Below are 16,723 nucleotides of genomic sequence, written 5' to 3' on the forward strand. Positions count from 1 at the left end.
AATTACTCTATACACTTAGAAACTATGTCTCAAAAAGGCAGGGGAGAGGGAACCAATACCCCTAGATCAGTGGTTCCCATAGCGATTTTGGGGCCCTATCCCAAATCTGTTGAAACAGAAACTCTGTGGTTCCAGGATTCTGTTTTAACAAGCCCTTAATATAATTTTGATAACACGCTAGAGTTTGAGAATCACTGCCCTAGAGAAAAGTGCCAAATTTAATTTCCTCTATCTAGAGTATCACTGTAATTTGTAGTATGAAAGCCACACTGAAGTATTACATTCCGTAAGTGAAAACACCTTGCCCTGCACTGTGGTATTTGAAGATAAAATGCTTGTTCTTTTTGCATCCATGTATTCTAATTAATTCTATAATGTCACTGGAGTTAAAAGCCAAAGATCAAGATGTTGTATTAATAGTTCTAAATCTACAATTTGGTATAAAAGTGAGGGACTCTGGATATACAAACGATAGCATTCCTAACAGTAATATACCATATGCCAAGAACAGTTTATAGGGAAATTCTCCCATTTGAAAACTCACAATTGTGGGGCACTAACCATACCTTACCTTCCATCTTGGCCCCCAAAAGGGTAATAAAGAGGAGGTATATCAGAGCAAAACTGATTACTTCCATGCAAAAATAAAAAAATCTGTGGCAAAAATAACTTTTAACATCATAGTACACAATACAGTTCAGACTCCAGATTTTTTCCATTCTCCACTGGAGGACAGATTTTTGAATTTTTGAGTTTGGGTAAAGTTAGGCTGTAGTTAAAAAACAAATTCTTGAAATACTGGAATTGTCTTTAATTATTCTTCCTACAATTATTTATCAGAAAAAACCTGAAGGTATGGCAATCATGGTGGTCAACATTTAATGAGACTGCCTATAAGGTACAGATACCACATGTATGATGATGACTTCATGATGATAGTGGATAACATTACTATATTTCATTGCACTAAAATCCACAAGAGATATAAAAAATTTCAATTTAGATTCTTCTCAGAACTGCTATTATAGAGAAAAATTTTGGTTTAAGTTTTGCCTCCTTTTTTATTATTTCCTAGGATAGTAAGAGAGTTGAGGAATAAAATGGACCAACATAATAAAGGAGAAAGAGGAAAATACCTAAATCACATACATATTTCATAATTATTCAAATAATTAAGAGGTGACTATATACAAAGAGATATAATGGTATCACAAGCAACAAAAATGTTCATTCTGTTTACTATGGGTTTATACTTAAACAGCTGTAATTTCTGTAAACTAGTTCATAAAAACTAGTACTAAAAAAGGCAAATTGCTTTTTCTTTTCAACTACTAGTAGTCATTTTTATTACATAGTACATGATAACAACGATTGTTGGACTAGTATTACAAGTTTTAGACAAACCTATGATATTTCCCAATGCCCACACTGCTTGCTCACAGACATTTTGATGGGGTGAATGGAGAAGCCTCAGGAAAAGTGGCACAGCATCTGAAGGAGGAAAACATAAGCTATCATTTAAGTTTGAAGATACTGTTATATATCAATTATATTTCAATAAAATTGAAAGAAAAAAGATTGAAAACACTATAATCTAAACCAAAAATCAAACTTGTTTCTTTGCTGAAATCCCAAAAGAAAGAAACCTATCAAAAATATATTTAAAATATATCTTCATTAATTGATTTTCATTAGAATAACGGTAGTGGAAAATTTCTGGCTAGCAGACTATACATCATCAAAGTGACAGTTTTAACATACAGACAAATGTCAAATTAAGCTGATAAAATTTCACTCACAGTTAAAACCGGATTTAATTCCAATTTCAAGAAATTAATTCCTTAAAGATTAGCATTATCTTCAAATTTGAAAAAAACTCCAATTATTAAAATAACTTTTGAATATAGAAATTTAAAATAACATCATATGGGTCTTTAGCCAGGCCAGTGATTCCTGTGCCACATGAGACCTTCTGAATCAGAAAATGATTCTGTTGTTTAACACAAGGAAAAACAAAGAGACGTTTAACAGAATAATACTGCACTGAACAAATGATTCTTCTATTTCTTTTCTTCCCTCTGATATTGCTCTGAAAAATGCTATTTGAGTACATGTAGATCAATCATGCTTACTTATAGTAAAAAGTAATAAAAAGTAATTCATTTATCCATTACTTTTGGTATATTAAGACAGACTAACAGTGTTAAAACAAATTCTAAGCCTCTTTCTAATCTTTAAGGAACACAAAAGAGAAAGGAAAAAGAGGGATTAAGACATTGTCTTGAGATCATAAAATTAACTAAACAGTCAACTATACAAAGCAAAACCAAAAAAACCAAACCCTAAAATCACCTGAACCCAAAATTAATCAGTTTTATTAAGATTTAAGGGAATTATCTTTTCTATGTAATATTATAATACAAGTGTCTATGTAATAAAATCCTCACTGCATAACACTTTTGTTCCCTTTCAAAATCATGACAGTGCTTAAGATTTTAACAGGCTTAGACAAGTATACTGCTTACATATTTGAAGGGGATTTTGAAAGTACCTTCTTTAAAATTATTAATTTCTTTGTTTAGTAGAAGAATCAAATAGTACTTATGAAAATAATTCAAGTTATTACTTTCAATAATTATTTCCCACTTACATTTCTTGGAACATAAAAAACAACCAATCCTATAATAACAATGAAAAAAAAAATTTCAAGCCATTCTCTAAAGTAGGACTACTTTATAAAAGAAGATTTCTTTAAAATGTATAATGGACATCTCATTAACAGTGCCCAACGGGTAGTATGGCAACAGGAAAAACACCTTTATTTATTTAATGTCCTATAAACACAATAATGTAACTACTACTACAATTACGAAATGTTCTCAGATTTAGAATCAAATGAATTTTTCGAAATAGAAAATGTCAGGCAATGGGACAAGATGATCAAAGAAACATACTTGAGTTGGCCTATTTCAACTACCTTATTTGTTACTGAATTCAAAATACTTAATTACTTTATAATATAAATAGCTCTATTCTTCTAGGAAAAGCACTGAGTTTTTTAATTAACTTTTTTTTTGAAAATCACAATTTTGTCTCTTAATAACCAACTTACTGGACTGAACTACTGCTTGAGTTTGTTCAGAGGTTCCAGACGCAATGTTTGTCAAAGCCCATGCAGCTTCAAACTGTAAAGAAGGACTACAAAAAACAAATAATTTTAAACAGCAGGAATTTCTACATTGGCCCAAATATCTACCAACCACTCCTCCCCCTAGCATTTTAAAAGTATTAAATATTTTTATTCAAAAGATCTATGCACCCAGTACCTTTTTTTTAACTTCCAATGACTATTTAAAATATCTCTTCAGTATAAAAAGCATACAACCTCCTCAGGTGTCCTTATTTTTAATAAGAACTCTGTATTAAGATACCTGCACATTACTACCCAAACAGTTTTCTCAAGTACCTATCTGGCTAAACTAGTTCTTGCCAATTTTCAAAGCTTAAAAGTTAAATATATCATTCTCAAGTTCCCGTTTGGTCTTTACTTTCCTCTCTTGGTGTAAACATACCTTACACTGTTTTTCACTTTGGCTTCTCAACTCCATCTTATAGCCCCCTTTTTTTTTTTCTTTAAAGACCAAACTAACTACAAGAAAATCTTGTCTTCTGCAAAGGATACATCCTAAATTATTTCTTAAGTACTTACTTGTCATCTCTTTCAAGACAATGGACTAAAATAGGCAATATTCCAGATTTTATTAAGTCATCAATTGGTGGATTTCGATCACTGGACAAAAGCTTCCTATAAGAGATATAAATATACCCCTTGTGAAACTTAATGACATATAATTAAATTCAAATTCACATTTGATATATTACAATAAACTGAATATTTGGTGCAAATACTCTCCCTGCAAGCTACTTTTTAAATTTATATAATGCAACCTTTTCTCTATTATAAAAAGATTAATTTATAAATTTACAGAGATTATTAATAATTAGGAAAAAAATGGTAAGACATGAACTACTTTTGTTTAAGTTAGGACAAAAGCAGATAGGATGCTGGTACAAGTTTATAGCTGATACTAGTGTCCAGTTCTTCATCCTACTCTATATACCAAATCAAAGGTCATAAAAGCTCAACAACATTCTCATCTCAACAACTAAAGGAAATGAAATAAACACAGCAATACATAGGAAAATATCCAGAGAAATATTGGAGATACTAAGGTGAACAAGACAGACACATCCTTGCTCTCATGGAGCTTAGAGAGTAAAACAACAATACCTAGTGCCCATTTATACATATGGCAGACTGCAGTTTTAGCTGACAAATCCTAAATGTGGCCTAACACAAATCTTCACCAATTTGAATCCCCTGCACTACTATATGAAGTCAATGTTTAAGCAAGCTTAATCAGATTATTCCCCTATATAAACCAAGTGATGGCTGCTAATTTACTACCCTATCAATGTAAACTCCTTGACTGAGTTTTTTATAACACTCCAAGAACTGGCTCCATCTTATTTATCTAACTAATCTTATTCTCTGCAATTCAACAACAGGTCAGTTGTCTGTCCGACCATTTCAATCTAATTTCTAGGCCCTTCAAATCCTATTCCCCACACTTGGAATGCTCTCTTTTTTGCCTATTCAAACTCTATCTTTTCAAGTTAAATGTTTTCAAAATACCCTCTCTGAATTCCGAGAATATATACACGGCATATGGCTACATTCGCTGTTGAGCATCACTATTTTTAATATAGTTTTGCCTTCCTGATTAGGTTCTAAACTTCTTACCAAAGCAAGAATTATTCCACTTGCTTCTTCACAGTATTTTCCGTAATAAATGGTACGATTCTTTGCACAACGTAGGAAATAAACCCAGTCTTTCTTAATCAAGGTTTCAAATTTAATAAAAGAAATTATTTTTTATTACTTCACTGAGGACATTCTTAAAGAGAAATGGCCCTTTTTCTTTGACTGTAAAATGGCACATACAGTATCTACAATGTATCATCAGTTTGGTGACACTGTCTTGCTCTGTGCTAAGGTGCCAGTAGTTTACCCACAGTTGCTTTTGCAACATCCATGTGAATGTTAACACAGTAAAAACAACAAAAAAAAAGGCAAACAAAGTCTTAGAATTATTGTGAAAATAATACCCCCTGAAGTTATCCCAGGCTCTCCTAGGGATCCACACACTATATTTTGAGATCCCCTGTCTTAGGAGCCTTAGGGCTTTAATTATCTTACAGAACTCATGTTGAGAAGAGCTGCTCCAATACTATAATCAACTCTGACAATGGTGAACATAATGTATCAATTTCTTAATCATTCTTCCTATTAACATTAATTTGCCATTTTGAGATGTGAAAACTTCTGTGATTTTCTTCCTACACAGCAAAGTCCTCTCTAAGAAGTTCTTCTGCCTGTGGTGGGCAACACTTTAATTCTATAATTTCCATATGTGTTCTAGGCCATTTAAAGTGAATACGCAAAAGTAGGAAAGTCTAATAAACATAAAAGGGACTCATGCACTGGATAAGATATTATACAAAACTGTGAAGTTTTTTTCCATTTTAAAATTCTGTAACTAGAATCAATTTCTTGCTTAAGCATCTCTTTCCTACAATTACAACATAGGGTGTTATTCTTTTATTTATAAAAAAACAAAGAGGGCTTCCCTGGTGGCGCAGTGGTTAAGAATCCGCCTGCCAATGCAGGAGGCATGGGTTCGAGCCCTGGTCCAGGAAGATCCCACATGCTGCGGAGCAACTAAGCCCATGCGCCACAACTACTGAGCCTGTGCTCTAAAGCTCACAAGCCACAACTACTGAGCCCACGTGCCACAACTACTGAAGTCCGCACGCCCTAGAGCCCGTGCTCTGCAACAAGAGAAGCCACCGCAATGAGAAGTCTGCGCACTGCAGTTAAGAGTAGCCCCCACTCACCACAACTAGAGAAAAACCGCACGCAGCAACAAAGACCCAATGCAGCCAAAAATAAATAAATTAATTTAAAAAAAACAGAGAAACCACTATATTGTACTATGATACAACCATGTCTTCCCCAAGCTATTTATTAATACAAATGTCTCAGTAATAATTTTTTCTTGTTTTTCCCTTAAAATATGAGTGCATAGGTTTTACAATAGAAATGTGCAAAAATAACTAAATATTCTTACACTGACTAAGAAGTGGGAGTCTCTGTAGTCCTAAATCTTAATGTGTACTTCCCTGTACACTGTTACAGTAATCTTTAATTCAATTCATTGTTTGATCAATACGAGGACTGTGAGAAGAATTAGCTACCTGAGCAGGATTTGATGAATCTGACTTTTAATAAAATTAAATACCTATTAATCAGTAAAAGGTAAAAAGCTTTATAAATAATTTTCTTCTATTAGTCTATAGCAATACCCTGTCAAATCAACTTTTCCCTAGCATTTGTACCTATTAGCCACACTAAAGCCTCAATGTATTAGTGAGTTTAGAAAATTGCTAATTTTAATACTCTAAATCAGAGAATAATTTTGAAAATAAATTCAGTTGGTCTATGACTGTTCTTCATCGTTTGTCATCAAAGTCAATATAAGAAACAGGACTACTATATAGTGAAAGAAAACCCAAAAGAGAACGCCTGTGTAAGTTACAAAATATGTCCTTAAAATTTAACTTACCTAGCAGCTTGAACTGCACTTAACTGAATTCCTTGGTTATCACTTGAAGCATTCTATAAAAAACAAAACAATTTTTGATGCAGATACACAGTAATTAGTTGTTAAGTCCAAGAAATACAAATGAAAAGGGTGGGAAACTCAACTTACTTGAACAATAGCTTCTAGAGAGGTATTTTGCTGGGAAAAAAGTTAGAGAAAACGAAGTTAAAAATCACCTGTAATTCTGTATTTATGTAAAAATTTATCACTGGTATTTTTAAATTACCAGAATAACAATTACTTACCACTCTATAATCGCCATCTATGTCAGAGTCTTCACAGATATCTTCATGTGGTACATTCCTTCTCTTTAAGAGATGTTCATCTCTTTTATTCTTTAAAAAAAAAACAAAAAAACTTCAGTTAAATTTGAAAAAGATAAATACTTTCATACAAAGGTTAGGCAGTCCTGTGCCTACAAAAAAACATGAAGTGACTTTTAAAAGTAAAATGCAAATGCAGAAAATTAAACCAAATTGTGAATTAAACACTTAAGCAACACTAATTTGAGCCCCAAACCCCAAATATTACATTTTTAATGAACCGTGAACAATGTATAAATAAACTAAAAAACAAAATAATTTGATTAAAAAAGATAGTGTACAGTTTAGCCAGAACCAAACATACATATTTATTTAAAAGTACTAAACCATTTTATACATCATCTGGGAGCTTCTCTTTATCACCTAAAAACAAAGTCAAAGCAAAAGTTGGGCAGTTCAAAATCAGACAAAAATCCACAATACCTTACAAAACTTAAGGGCCACTTGAATTTCACTAAAAATGTTTGGGACAAACTTAAAAATATATTCTCAACTAGCCTACTTTAATACTTGAAAAGTTGATGAAATTTTTAAGTACCAAGTTCCTTTCATGGAGTAATTACTACTGTAAATAGCAGAACTATTTAGTATGACATATACTTTATATAAATCATTTAAAATTACAGAAGAAAAGATCATTTGATAATGTGTTTATCTCTATATTTGGATAGTGGACAAACTGGATCTTGTCAACTTCAATAGCTTGTCAAATTTAGTCAATCTTTCCATTTTCAAAAGAAAAAGAAATGCCAATTAAGCACTTGAGATTAATATACGTTTGCTAATTTCTCTATATGCTGTAAGGTTGTTAGAATTATGTTTGAAAGTACCCAATATTAATCAGGCTCACCTTCCTTAATTCAACTACAACTTCATTTCGTTGTCTTCTCATAGTCTACAAGAAATTAAAGAAAATTATTTTTTAAAAATCACCTCAAATTTCATCACTCAGAGAAAACTGATATTAACATTTTGATGTACAACCCCTTATCTTTTCTTCTACTCGTATATACACATAGTCATATTTTACTCATAATACAGATTATATTATATAGATGATTTCCTATCTTCATTTCATATTCACATTCTCAAATACTGAACATCACTTTGAAATTATTAATGGAGCTGTAATATTGGATATATCATAAAAATTTTAAACTGTAACATAAGAATTATTAAAAATACAAAGGTACAAAGAATAAAAGAACCCATAATCTCACCCCCTATATGAACTTCCTATTTAAAAAGTAATATATATACAAGGTAATCTCACCCCCCCATATGAACTCCCTATTTAAAAACTAATATATGTATAAGGTTAGTAAATGCAACTGCTTTAAAAAAGGGGGGGTGGGGGAAGGGGAGAGAACCTTGCTGCCCATTCATAGTTTCTTTCTCTAAAGGTAAACATTGTTAGATTTACTATGATTTTGACACACTTATCTATTTATTCTGATCTTCACCTTATTTTTGTTTATTTATTTAAAGATCGTAAAGATCTTTCATGGTGGTATAGGCAGATCTATTTCATTATCCCTAAGAAGCACATTAATTATTCTACCACATACTGTAACCATTCTGTTTTTTAAAGTGTTTTTCTCATTTTAAAGTTACCTAACATAGAGGACTTCCATGGTGGTGCAGTGGTTAAGAACCCGCCTGCCAATGCAGGGGACACGGGTTCGAGCCCTGGTCCGGGAAGATCCCACATGCCGCAGAACAACTAAGCCCGCGTGCCACAACTACTAAGCCTGCATTCTAGAGCCCACGAGCCACAACTACTGAAGCCTGTGAGCCTAGAGCCTGTGCTCCGCAACAAGAGAAGCCACCGCAATGAAGAGTAGCCCTCACTCGCTGCAACTAGAGAAAGTCCATTGCACTGGATAAGATATTAGGTGAAACATATTTTGCAACAATAATCTGATTTTTATTGGTGGTGACAAAAATCACAGGTAATTTTAATAACTACTGAGGTTTACTGGCTACATTATTAACTGAAGGGAATACTGTTTCAGTTAGAAGTTAGTGAAAACAAAGATGTAATTAATTTTTTTCTAAGTTCAGGAGACCTCCTGAATTCCACCCATAGACTCCATGGGAATTAGGACTCAGTAAGGAACTCCTTTCTCCTTTTTAGAACTCCTTTCTAAAAAGTCAATCAGGGCTTCCCTGGTGGCGCAGTGGTTGAGAATCTGCCTGCCAATGCAGGGGACACGGGTTCGCGCTCTGGTCTGGGAAGATCCCACATGCCGCGGAGCAACTGGGCCCATGAGCCACAACTACTGAGCCTGCGCGTCTGGAGCCTGTGCTCCGCAACAAGAGAGGCCGCGATAGTGAGAGGCCCGCGCACCGCGATGAAGAGTGGCCCCCACTTGCCGCAACTGGAGAAAGCCCTCACACAGAAACGAAGACCCAACACAGCCATAAATAAATAAATAAATAAAAAAAAAAAAAAAAAAAAGTCAATCAGGTCATGTTACTCCCCTCTTCAAAACCATCCAATGGCTCTCCACTTTGGAGTAAATGCCCAGTCATTATAATGGCTTAAGTCTTCCCACCTCACCCCCTCCCTGGTTACCACCTCTAAGATCTCAGCTCCTATCATTCTCTCCATACATTCTGCTGTATCCTCACTAACTTTGCTATTCCTCTAATGCACCGGAAATTCTCTCTTCAAGGCCTTTTCTAATACACTATACAGCAACTGCTAAGAAAATGGACTCCGAGCTCCCAATGCAGGGGGCCCGGGTTCGATCCCTGGTCAGGGAACTAGATCCTGCATGCATGCCGCAACTAAGAAGCCTGCATGTTGCAACTAAGAAGTCTGATGCTGCAACTAAGACTCGGTGCAGCCAAAATAAATAAATAAATAAATAAATATTAAAATAAAATAAAAATACCAAGACAATTAAAAAATACTAATAAGATAGGCTGCAAAATGAATAAAAATAATTAGACAAGTATTACAACAAGAGTTTCAATATTCACCATAGTTTAATCATTACAGCCTTTAAGAAGTAAGAAGAAATATTTTTCTTTTTACAAGTAAGGAAACTGAGGTTTAGAGAAGTTAAACTACTTGGCCAAGGCTACATGGCTAGAAGTGGGACAGCCAGGATTAGAATTCAGACAGTCTCATACAAAGCCAGTTAACCACTATGCCATATTGTCTCCCACAAGTCTTAAAGTCAAATAGAGTTCAAGCCAATTTTAGAGCCTATGGTTCATTCCAAAGCAAAAGTACTATTATCAAGACAATGCGCTTTCGCTGTATCACAATACAAAAACAATAAATAATTCAAATAAACAATAACATAAAACTATGTCCTGTTTCTCACAGAAAATAAAATCTGCAAAATGTACTACTTAAAAGATTTGTTCAGTAAAAGGTAGACTTTTGAGGGACAGAGATTATTTCTAGTCTAGTCTCTAATCCCATCTAAAGAAGTGGGATTAATGTACAATGAATGGGCTTTAACTTCTTAATAAAGCAAACTATTAATAAATCCTAAACAACTGCTATATATTGACCTAAATATTTATTTACACAATTTTTTCCCCATTTTAGTACATCTTACTTATTAAATTTGGAGTTTCTGATAATTTGAAACTCTTAATAAAGGATTTATCAAGACAATTTAGCACTGTAGTTGCTGTGACGTAAGCTTTGGGCTATTACTATCCACAGAAATATTTGCAAAATAAAAGAACTGACAACCTCTTTATAATAGAGCAAGAAAGAGTTTTCTTCTCTTGAGAGAAAGCTGTTACCTCCAAGGTAAAGAGAAGATTGAATGAAATAGTAAGATAGAAAGATATCCTACGCAACAACCTGGCAGCATTTACCCATGTTTTTTTTTTTTTTTTTTTTTACCCATGTTTTTTATTGCAAAAAACGAAGTGTCTTAAAAGTGGTATTAGATATTTAGACATTTTCAAATCACAACCCCATCTCGAATCAAGAAGGACTTTTATTTCTCTGAGGTCTCATGAAAGGGATTTATAAGGCTTCTTTTTCTAAATCTTAACTTATCTTAAAGTGCAGGGTTTTTACATACTACATACAAATAGAATAGTTCTGGATTCGCATGACTTAACTGATGGAGTAAGCTGTCAATCAGAATTCCAAAAGGCTGCCAAACTGGCCAAAGGCTTATTTATAGGCCAAAGACTATCTAAAAAACAAAGGCTGTAGAGGGTGCCCACCTCCAGCCCCCCACCCCCAATAGAGTTCAGGCTGCTCTGATCATCCAGAATTTTTATATTTCTTTGCTTGTAATACAGCTTCAAAGTTCTAAATTCAGGCAAAAGGGAACAAGAAATTGTCAAAAAATTCAAACAAGTGAATCTTACAGAACACAGAATGGTATTTCCATTTAATAGGTATGTAGTTTTTAAAATTAACAAATAATTACTATGTATCCATTACTGTGCTAGGTTCTAGGGATTAATTACTTTCTCTGCTCCAATGGGGTGAAAAGTAGAGTACTTTCTTTCCAATTTATGGCTAGTTAATTTCTAAGTCACTTTTTATCCATATAATATACTGTTTTCTTTAAAACTTTAAACACTATTAACTTAAGATATGATGATGTAATAATATACTGTATGAAACTGAACGGTTTAAATTTTCTTGAGTAAAAAGCTAGGGTTTAGATCAGTAAGGACTCAGTAAGTCTTACTAGAGAAAAACGTTTAAAGAAAATTCTAAAGTTAGTCATTCAAAGGTAAGGAATATAATACTTTGATTTTATTTCATCCAGCTTGTCATTTTTACCCTAGGAATACTGATACTTAGATAATAGCACAAAAAAGCAAAAGAATAAAAAAATTTACCAGGCATAAGATCTTTTGTGAAGTGATGAGCTATATTTTAAAATTGGTATGTAGTAATGTTAGCACAACTCTCAAAATTTGCTAAAAATCATTTAATTGTATACTTAAAATGTGTGAATTTTATGCAAAGTAAACTATATCCCAATAAAGCAGTTTTTAAAAAGTTACACACACACACACACACACAAATCCTCCCCCCAACGTGGATTACTACTGTATTACTACTTAGAGCCTGCTAAAAAGCACACACTCAATTATTCAAATATTTATTAATCACCTACTTGCCAATCACGAGAAATACAAGGATGGACCAGACATAGCATATCCATGGCCTTGTCTTATGACAAAAAAGTACAATTTAATAAAATAGTAATAAGGCCTAACATTTAGCAAACATTGGGTGCCAAACACCATTCTAAATGTTACTTGACTTCATTCATTTAAATATATGTAATGTGTTATAACGTGCATACTAATCTTAACAGCAGAGAGACTATGTAATAAAGATGAAATATAAGCTGATGAAATATAAGCTGAATCTTTAAGACTGAATGGAAATTCAGTTAGAGACAGGCATTTCAGGTAGAAAATAGAGCATATACAACAAGAGAGAATTAAAAGTGAGTTACTAGTGTTTTCAACCTAAATAACCATCGCATCCTAAACATAAGTACAACAGCTGTTTAACCCAATAAATATGGTAAACCAAATGCTAAAAATAAATAACTATAAAAGTCTGTTTTCCCATTTTTTACCTATTTCTCCCTCCTCTCATCTCCACTTGTTGATCTCTCCAGCAGCAGTCATTATGGTGCTTATTTATGCCTTTGCCAAATAGCATATATGTTGTTAAATTGCAGGTGATTAGCAAATAAATTCCAACTTCACATTTATGACAATAAAAAGTTAAACACTTAATGTTAAATGCTTAAACGTTATATGCTTGCTCAAACTGTGGATTTATTTCTCAGCGATAATATTTATTAATAGCAGCAGTAGGAGAGAAAAGTTCTAATTAGCACTACTAGTGATAGACAAAAGTCTTCATAAGCAGACTCAAGTTCTTATCTCTGACAAGTAAAAAGATGAATGGAGGTTGAGTATAAAAGAAGTTTAAAAGTAAATTCACTGTAGGAGGCCAGATTTAACCTTGGCAAGCTTTTGGAGCAGTTTTAAGAAATAATTTGAATCTACAAATACCATACTTTAAAATGATCCACATGTAAATTATAAGCATTGAAATTTAACTTACTAAATTTATTAAATTACATGAATGTACTTTTTTAAAAATCACAAAGGGACTTCCCTGGTGGCACAGTGGTTAAGAGTCCGCCTGCCAATGCTGCGGACACAGGTTCAAGCCCTGGTCCGGGAAGATCCCACATGTCGTGGAGCAACTAAGCCCGTGCGCCACAACTACCGAGCCTGCGCTTTAAAGCCCATGAGCCACAACTACTGAGCCCATGCTCCACAACTACTGAAGCCCACGTGCTCTAGGGCCCGTGCTCCACAACAAGAGAAGCCACCACAATGAGAAGCCCATGCACCGCAACGAAGAGTAGCCCCTGCTCACTGCAACTAGAGAAAGCCCACACACAGCAATGAAAACCCAACGCAGCCAAAAAATAAATTAAAAAAAAGATAAAAATCACAAAAATGTTAGAAACTGTTAATAATTGTTAACTCTAAGGAATGGCATCGCAGTAGAGTTTCACTATCTAATCAATATTCAAACAACAGGGAAATACATTAAATTCAAAAGTTATACATATCTATTTGGAAAAGTTAGAAAACAAAGGTAAGAAAAGGAAAAAGTTAAATTTCCTAAGTTTTCTATATTCACCTACCTTGTACAAGAGGTGTATATACACACACACATAACAGAGGAGAAAATACATGAATACATACATGTCTTCCCCCAGGATGGGTAACTACCATATGGCTAAACTACTAGTATATATGGCTACTAGTCCCAGCTCTACCTTTTATTACTGTAATCTTAGTCAAGTTACCATGTTTATGGGCATTAATTCCTTCATCTGTAGAGTGAAGGGATTCTAACATCTTTTATGCCTCAAAAATTGTATCAATGTTATCAACTTCAAAAAACAAAGTCACAAAAATATTTAAAATTGCCATTAGTACAAGTTGCTACCCATGGCAATAACTTCTATGCTAATAAGAACACTGAGAAAGCCATAGCTCAAAATTCTAAACAATGAAAAGATATTGCGTGGCTCTGGCATAGCTGCTGTGTGTTTTCACATCTTGCAGGGTTTTTTTGGCCTTAAATTATGCTGCAAATGACAAAAGGACATGGAAATCAGTGAGCTTTCAATAGATTTGGTAACCGAGATCATGACCAAACAAATGAACTCTGTGTGTATGTGTGTCTGTGCATGTGTGTTGCTGGCAAGGAGGAGGTGTTTGGTAGGGAAAGAAAAGAGGTTAAGCAATGACCATAAGTTTGGTGAGACACATATGACCAACCCTCTCAAAGATGGGAAATGTTGCAAGGTGAACTTTCAGAATCACATAGAAAGTGATTAAGGACAACACATAGAGAAACCTGTTATACCAAACAATACATGTTTGAATTTTATATGAGCAAAAGAGAAGGTACTCCCCTCTCTTTTAGAATGAGACTGATCAAAACCTGGCAAGAGTGATCATTTCTCTTCAAAGGTTTTGAGTACTTTATAGAAGAAATACAATTTCAGGAACTGACTGAATAACAAGTTGAAGAAAACATACGGGAAAGACATTGGGAAAAACTATGAAGAACAGGAAACCAAATGAGATTCAACCAAGTTAAGGAAGTCAACAGAACCCAAGCTTTACAACACTGCTAAAGAAATCTGCTATCTCTGCTTATCTGGTGCATTCTCACATGAGAAAACCAATTATTATTTCCATTTACAAAACAAGATCAGATTAAAATAAAACATGAAAACCAGGAGATTAAGGAATATTTTCCTTGTACGTATATTTTATGAATATAATCAATTCAAATTCATGGTTTTGTTACAGAAAAATCTACACAAATATCATTGTAGGATTTTGTAAACTGGAAAACATAGAAATCATTTAAACTATCTCATTTTATAGTGACTTGTCCAAGGCTCAGATTATCCTGGCCCCAGACCAATGTTCTTTATACTAGACCATACTACCTTTTCATTCTAGGTCTGCTTCTGTTGCATATCTCTTCAAATAAGCTACTTTTCCTTCTTTTTCCTCAGGATTTTCAAAATATTAATTTTTCTTTGTGAACTTACGTTCTAAGACTTTCACAATGGCAACAGAAAAACTTCATTAAGAGGCAAATCACTGAATTACTTTACTAAAACACCATTTGAGAAGCATTAACTCTAATTATGCTCACATACTAAACAGATGTGTACATCTACACAAAAAGCCAGTAATTCACCCAACAAATGTTTACTGACCATTATATACCATAAACTGTTCTCAGTGTTAAGGACACAGCAGGGAACTAAAGGATAAAAATCTCTGTCTTCACAGAACCTAGTGTGGGGAAAGACAATAAATAAAACTAAAATATATAGTATGTTAGATAGTGACAAATATTAGAGAGAAAAAATATAAAGCCAAGAAAGTGGATTTTTTTTTAACTTAAAAAAAATGTTTAAAAAATAATTATTTGGCTCCTCCAGGTCTTAGTTGCAGCGTGCAGGATCTAGTTCCCTGACCAGGAATTGAACCTGGGGCCGCTGCATTGGGAGTGTGGAGTCTTAACCACTGAACCACCAGCAAAGTCCCAAGAAGAGGGATATTTTTAAGTAAAGACCTTAAGATGAGTAAGCAAGCCATGCTGGTAATTTGGCAGAAAGTATTCAAGGCAGAGGAATTAGCAAGTAAAAAAGGACCAGACATGAGAGAAAAGGAAAGGCAAAGAGTCCAGGTGGCTGACATGCAATGAACAGAGGAGAAGGAAATGGATGGCCACTGTAAAGATTTTGGCATTTACTCTTAGTGCGATAGAAAGCCACTGATGGGTTTTGAGCAAAGGAGACATCATACTCTGACTTAAGACAGAATCATTCCAGCTGCTGTGTTGGGAATACACCATAACTGTAGTAATCCAGATAAGAGATAATAGTTTGGAGCAGAGTGATAGCAGAGGAGATATGAGATGCGGATTCTGAAGATTGATATATTCCGAAGACTGAATCTACAAAATTTGCTAATTAATGGGCTGGATAAGACTGTGAAAGAGAGGAAACAATGAGGAATGGAAGGTTTTTGGTCCAAGTAAGTGAAAGATGGAACTACCATTTACTGAGATGGGGCAGACTGAATGATAAGCAGGTTTGGGGAGTAATATGACTTTTGAACATGCTAAGCTTAATATACTTATAATGAATCAAAATGCGTCAAGAAGTCAGTTTGAGCCTAGGTTTCAAGGAAGAGGTTAGGACTAAAACTATCAACTTAGAAAGCTGGCTGTGTATAAATCGTATTTAAAACCAGGTGATTTGATAAGATTATCTACAGAGTGAGCATAACTTCAGGCACTTTAAATATTAAGGGGCAGAGGACTAAGAAGGAACAGTCAGTGAGACAGAAGGCAATAGGAATCTGTGCAAATCTGGAATCAAGTGAAAAAAAATTACTTTTCAAGGAAGCATACATAATTAACTATGTCAAATGGTACTGATAGGTCAAATAAGATGAGGACTGAGAACCAACAGATTACTGTATATTTACTTTATAATTTAATATAAATTAAATATAATTTATAATATAGTATAACTTAATTAATATAATATAATTTAATATGGCTTGTCATCACAGATCCACTATGAATCCCACCCC

At 33.8% G+C, this 16,723-nt stretch overlaps 1 protein-coding gene across 2 annotated transcripts in view; it reads right to left on the reverse strand.

Moving 5' to 3' along the window:
* KPNA4 (karyopherin subunit alpha 4) overlaps window positions 1–16,723 on the reverse strand; it is a 158,588-nt gene that overhangs the window by 21,244 nt on the left and 120,621 nt on the right. For both annotated transcript variants that reach the window (XM_057545392.1, XM_057545391.1), the window contains 7 exons: window positions 7,899–7,943; window positions 6,971–7,060; window positions 6,834–6,863; window positions 6,687–6,739; window positions 3,710–3,805; window positions 3,113–3,198; window positions 1,405–1,491 (listed from right to left, as the gene is read on the reverse strand). In XM_057545392.1, the coding sequence (XP_057401375.1) occupies window positions 1,405–1,491; window positions 3,113–3,198; window positions 3,710–3,805; window positions 6,687–6,739; window positions 6,834–6,863; window positions 6,971–7,060; window positions 7,899–7,940 (484 nt within the window). In that variant the 5' untranslated portion in view covers window positions 7,941–7,943. The remainder of the gene's footprint in view (window positions 1–1,404; window positions 1,492–3,112; window positions 3,199–3,709; window positions 3,806–6,686; window positions 6,740–6,833; window positions 6,864–6,970; window positions 7,061–7,898; window positions 7,944–16,723) is intronic.

This window comes from Balaenoptera acutorostrata, chromosome 4, assembly GCF_949987535.1.
Source record: "Balaenoptera acutorostrata chromosome 4, mBalAcu1.1, whole genome shotgun sequence".
Lineage (NCBI taxonomy): Eukaryota > Metazoa > Chordata > Mammalia > Artiodactyla > Balaenopteridae > Balaenoptera > Balaenoptera acutorostrata.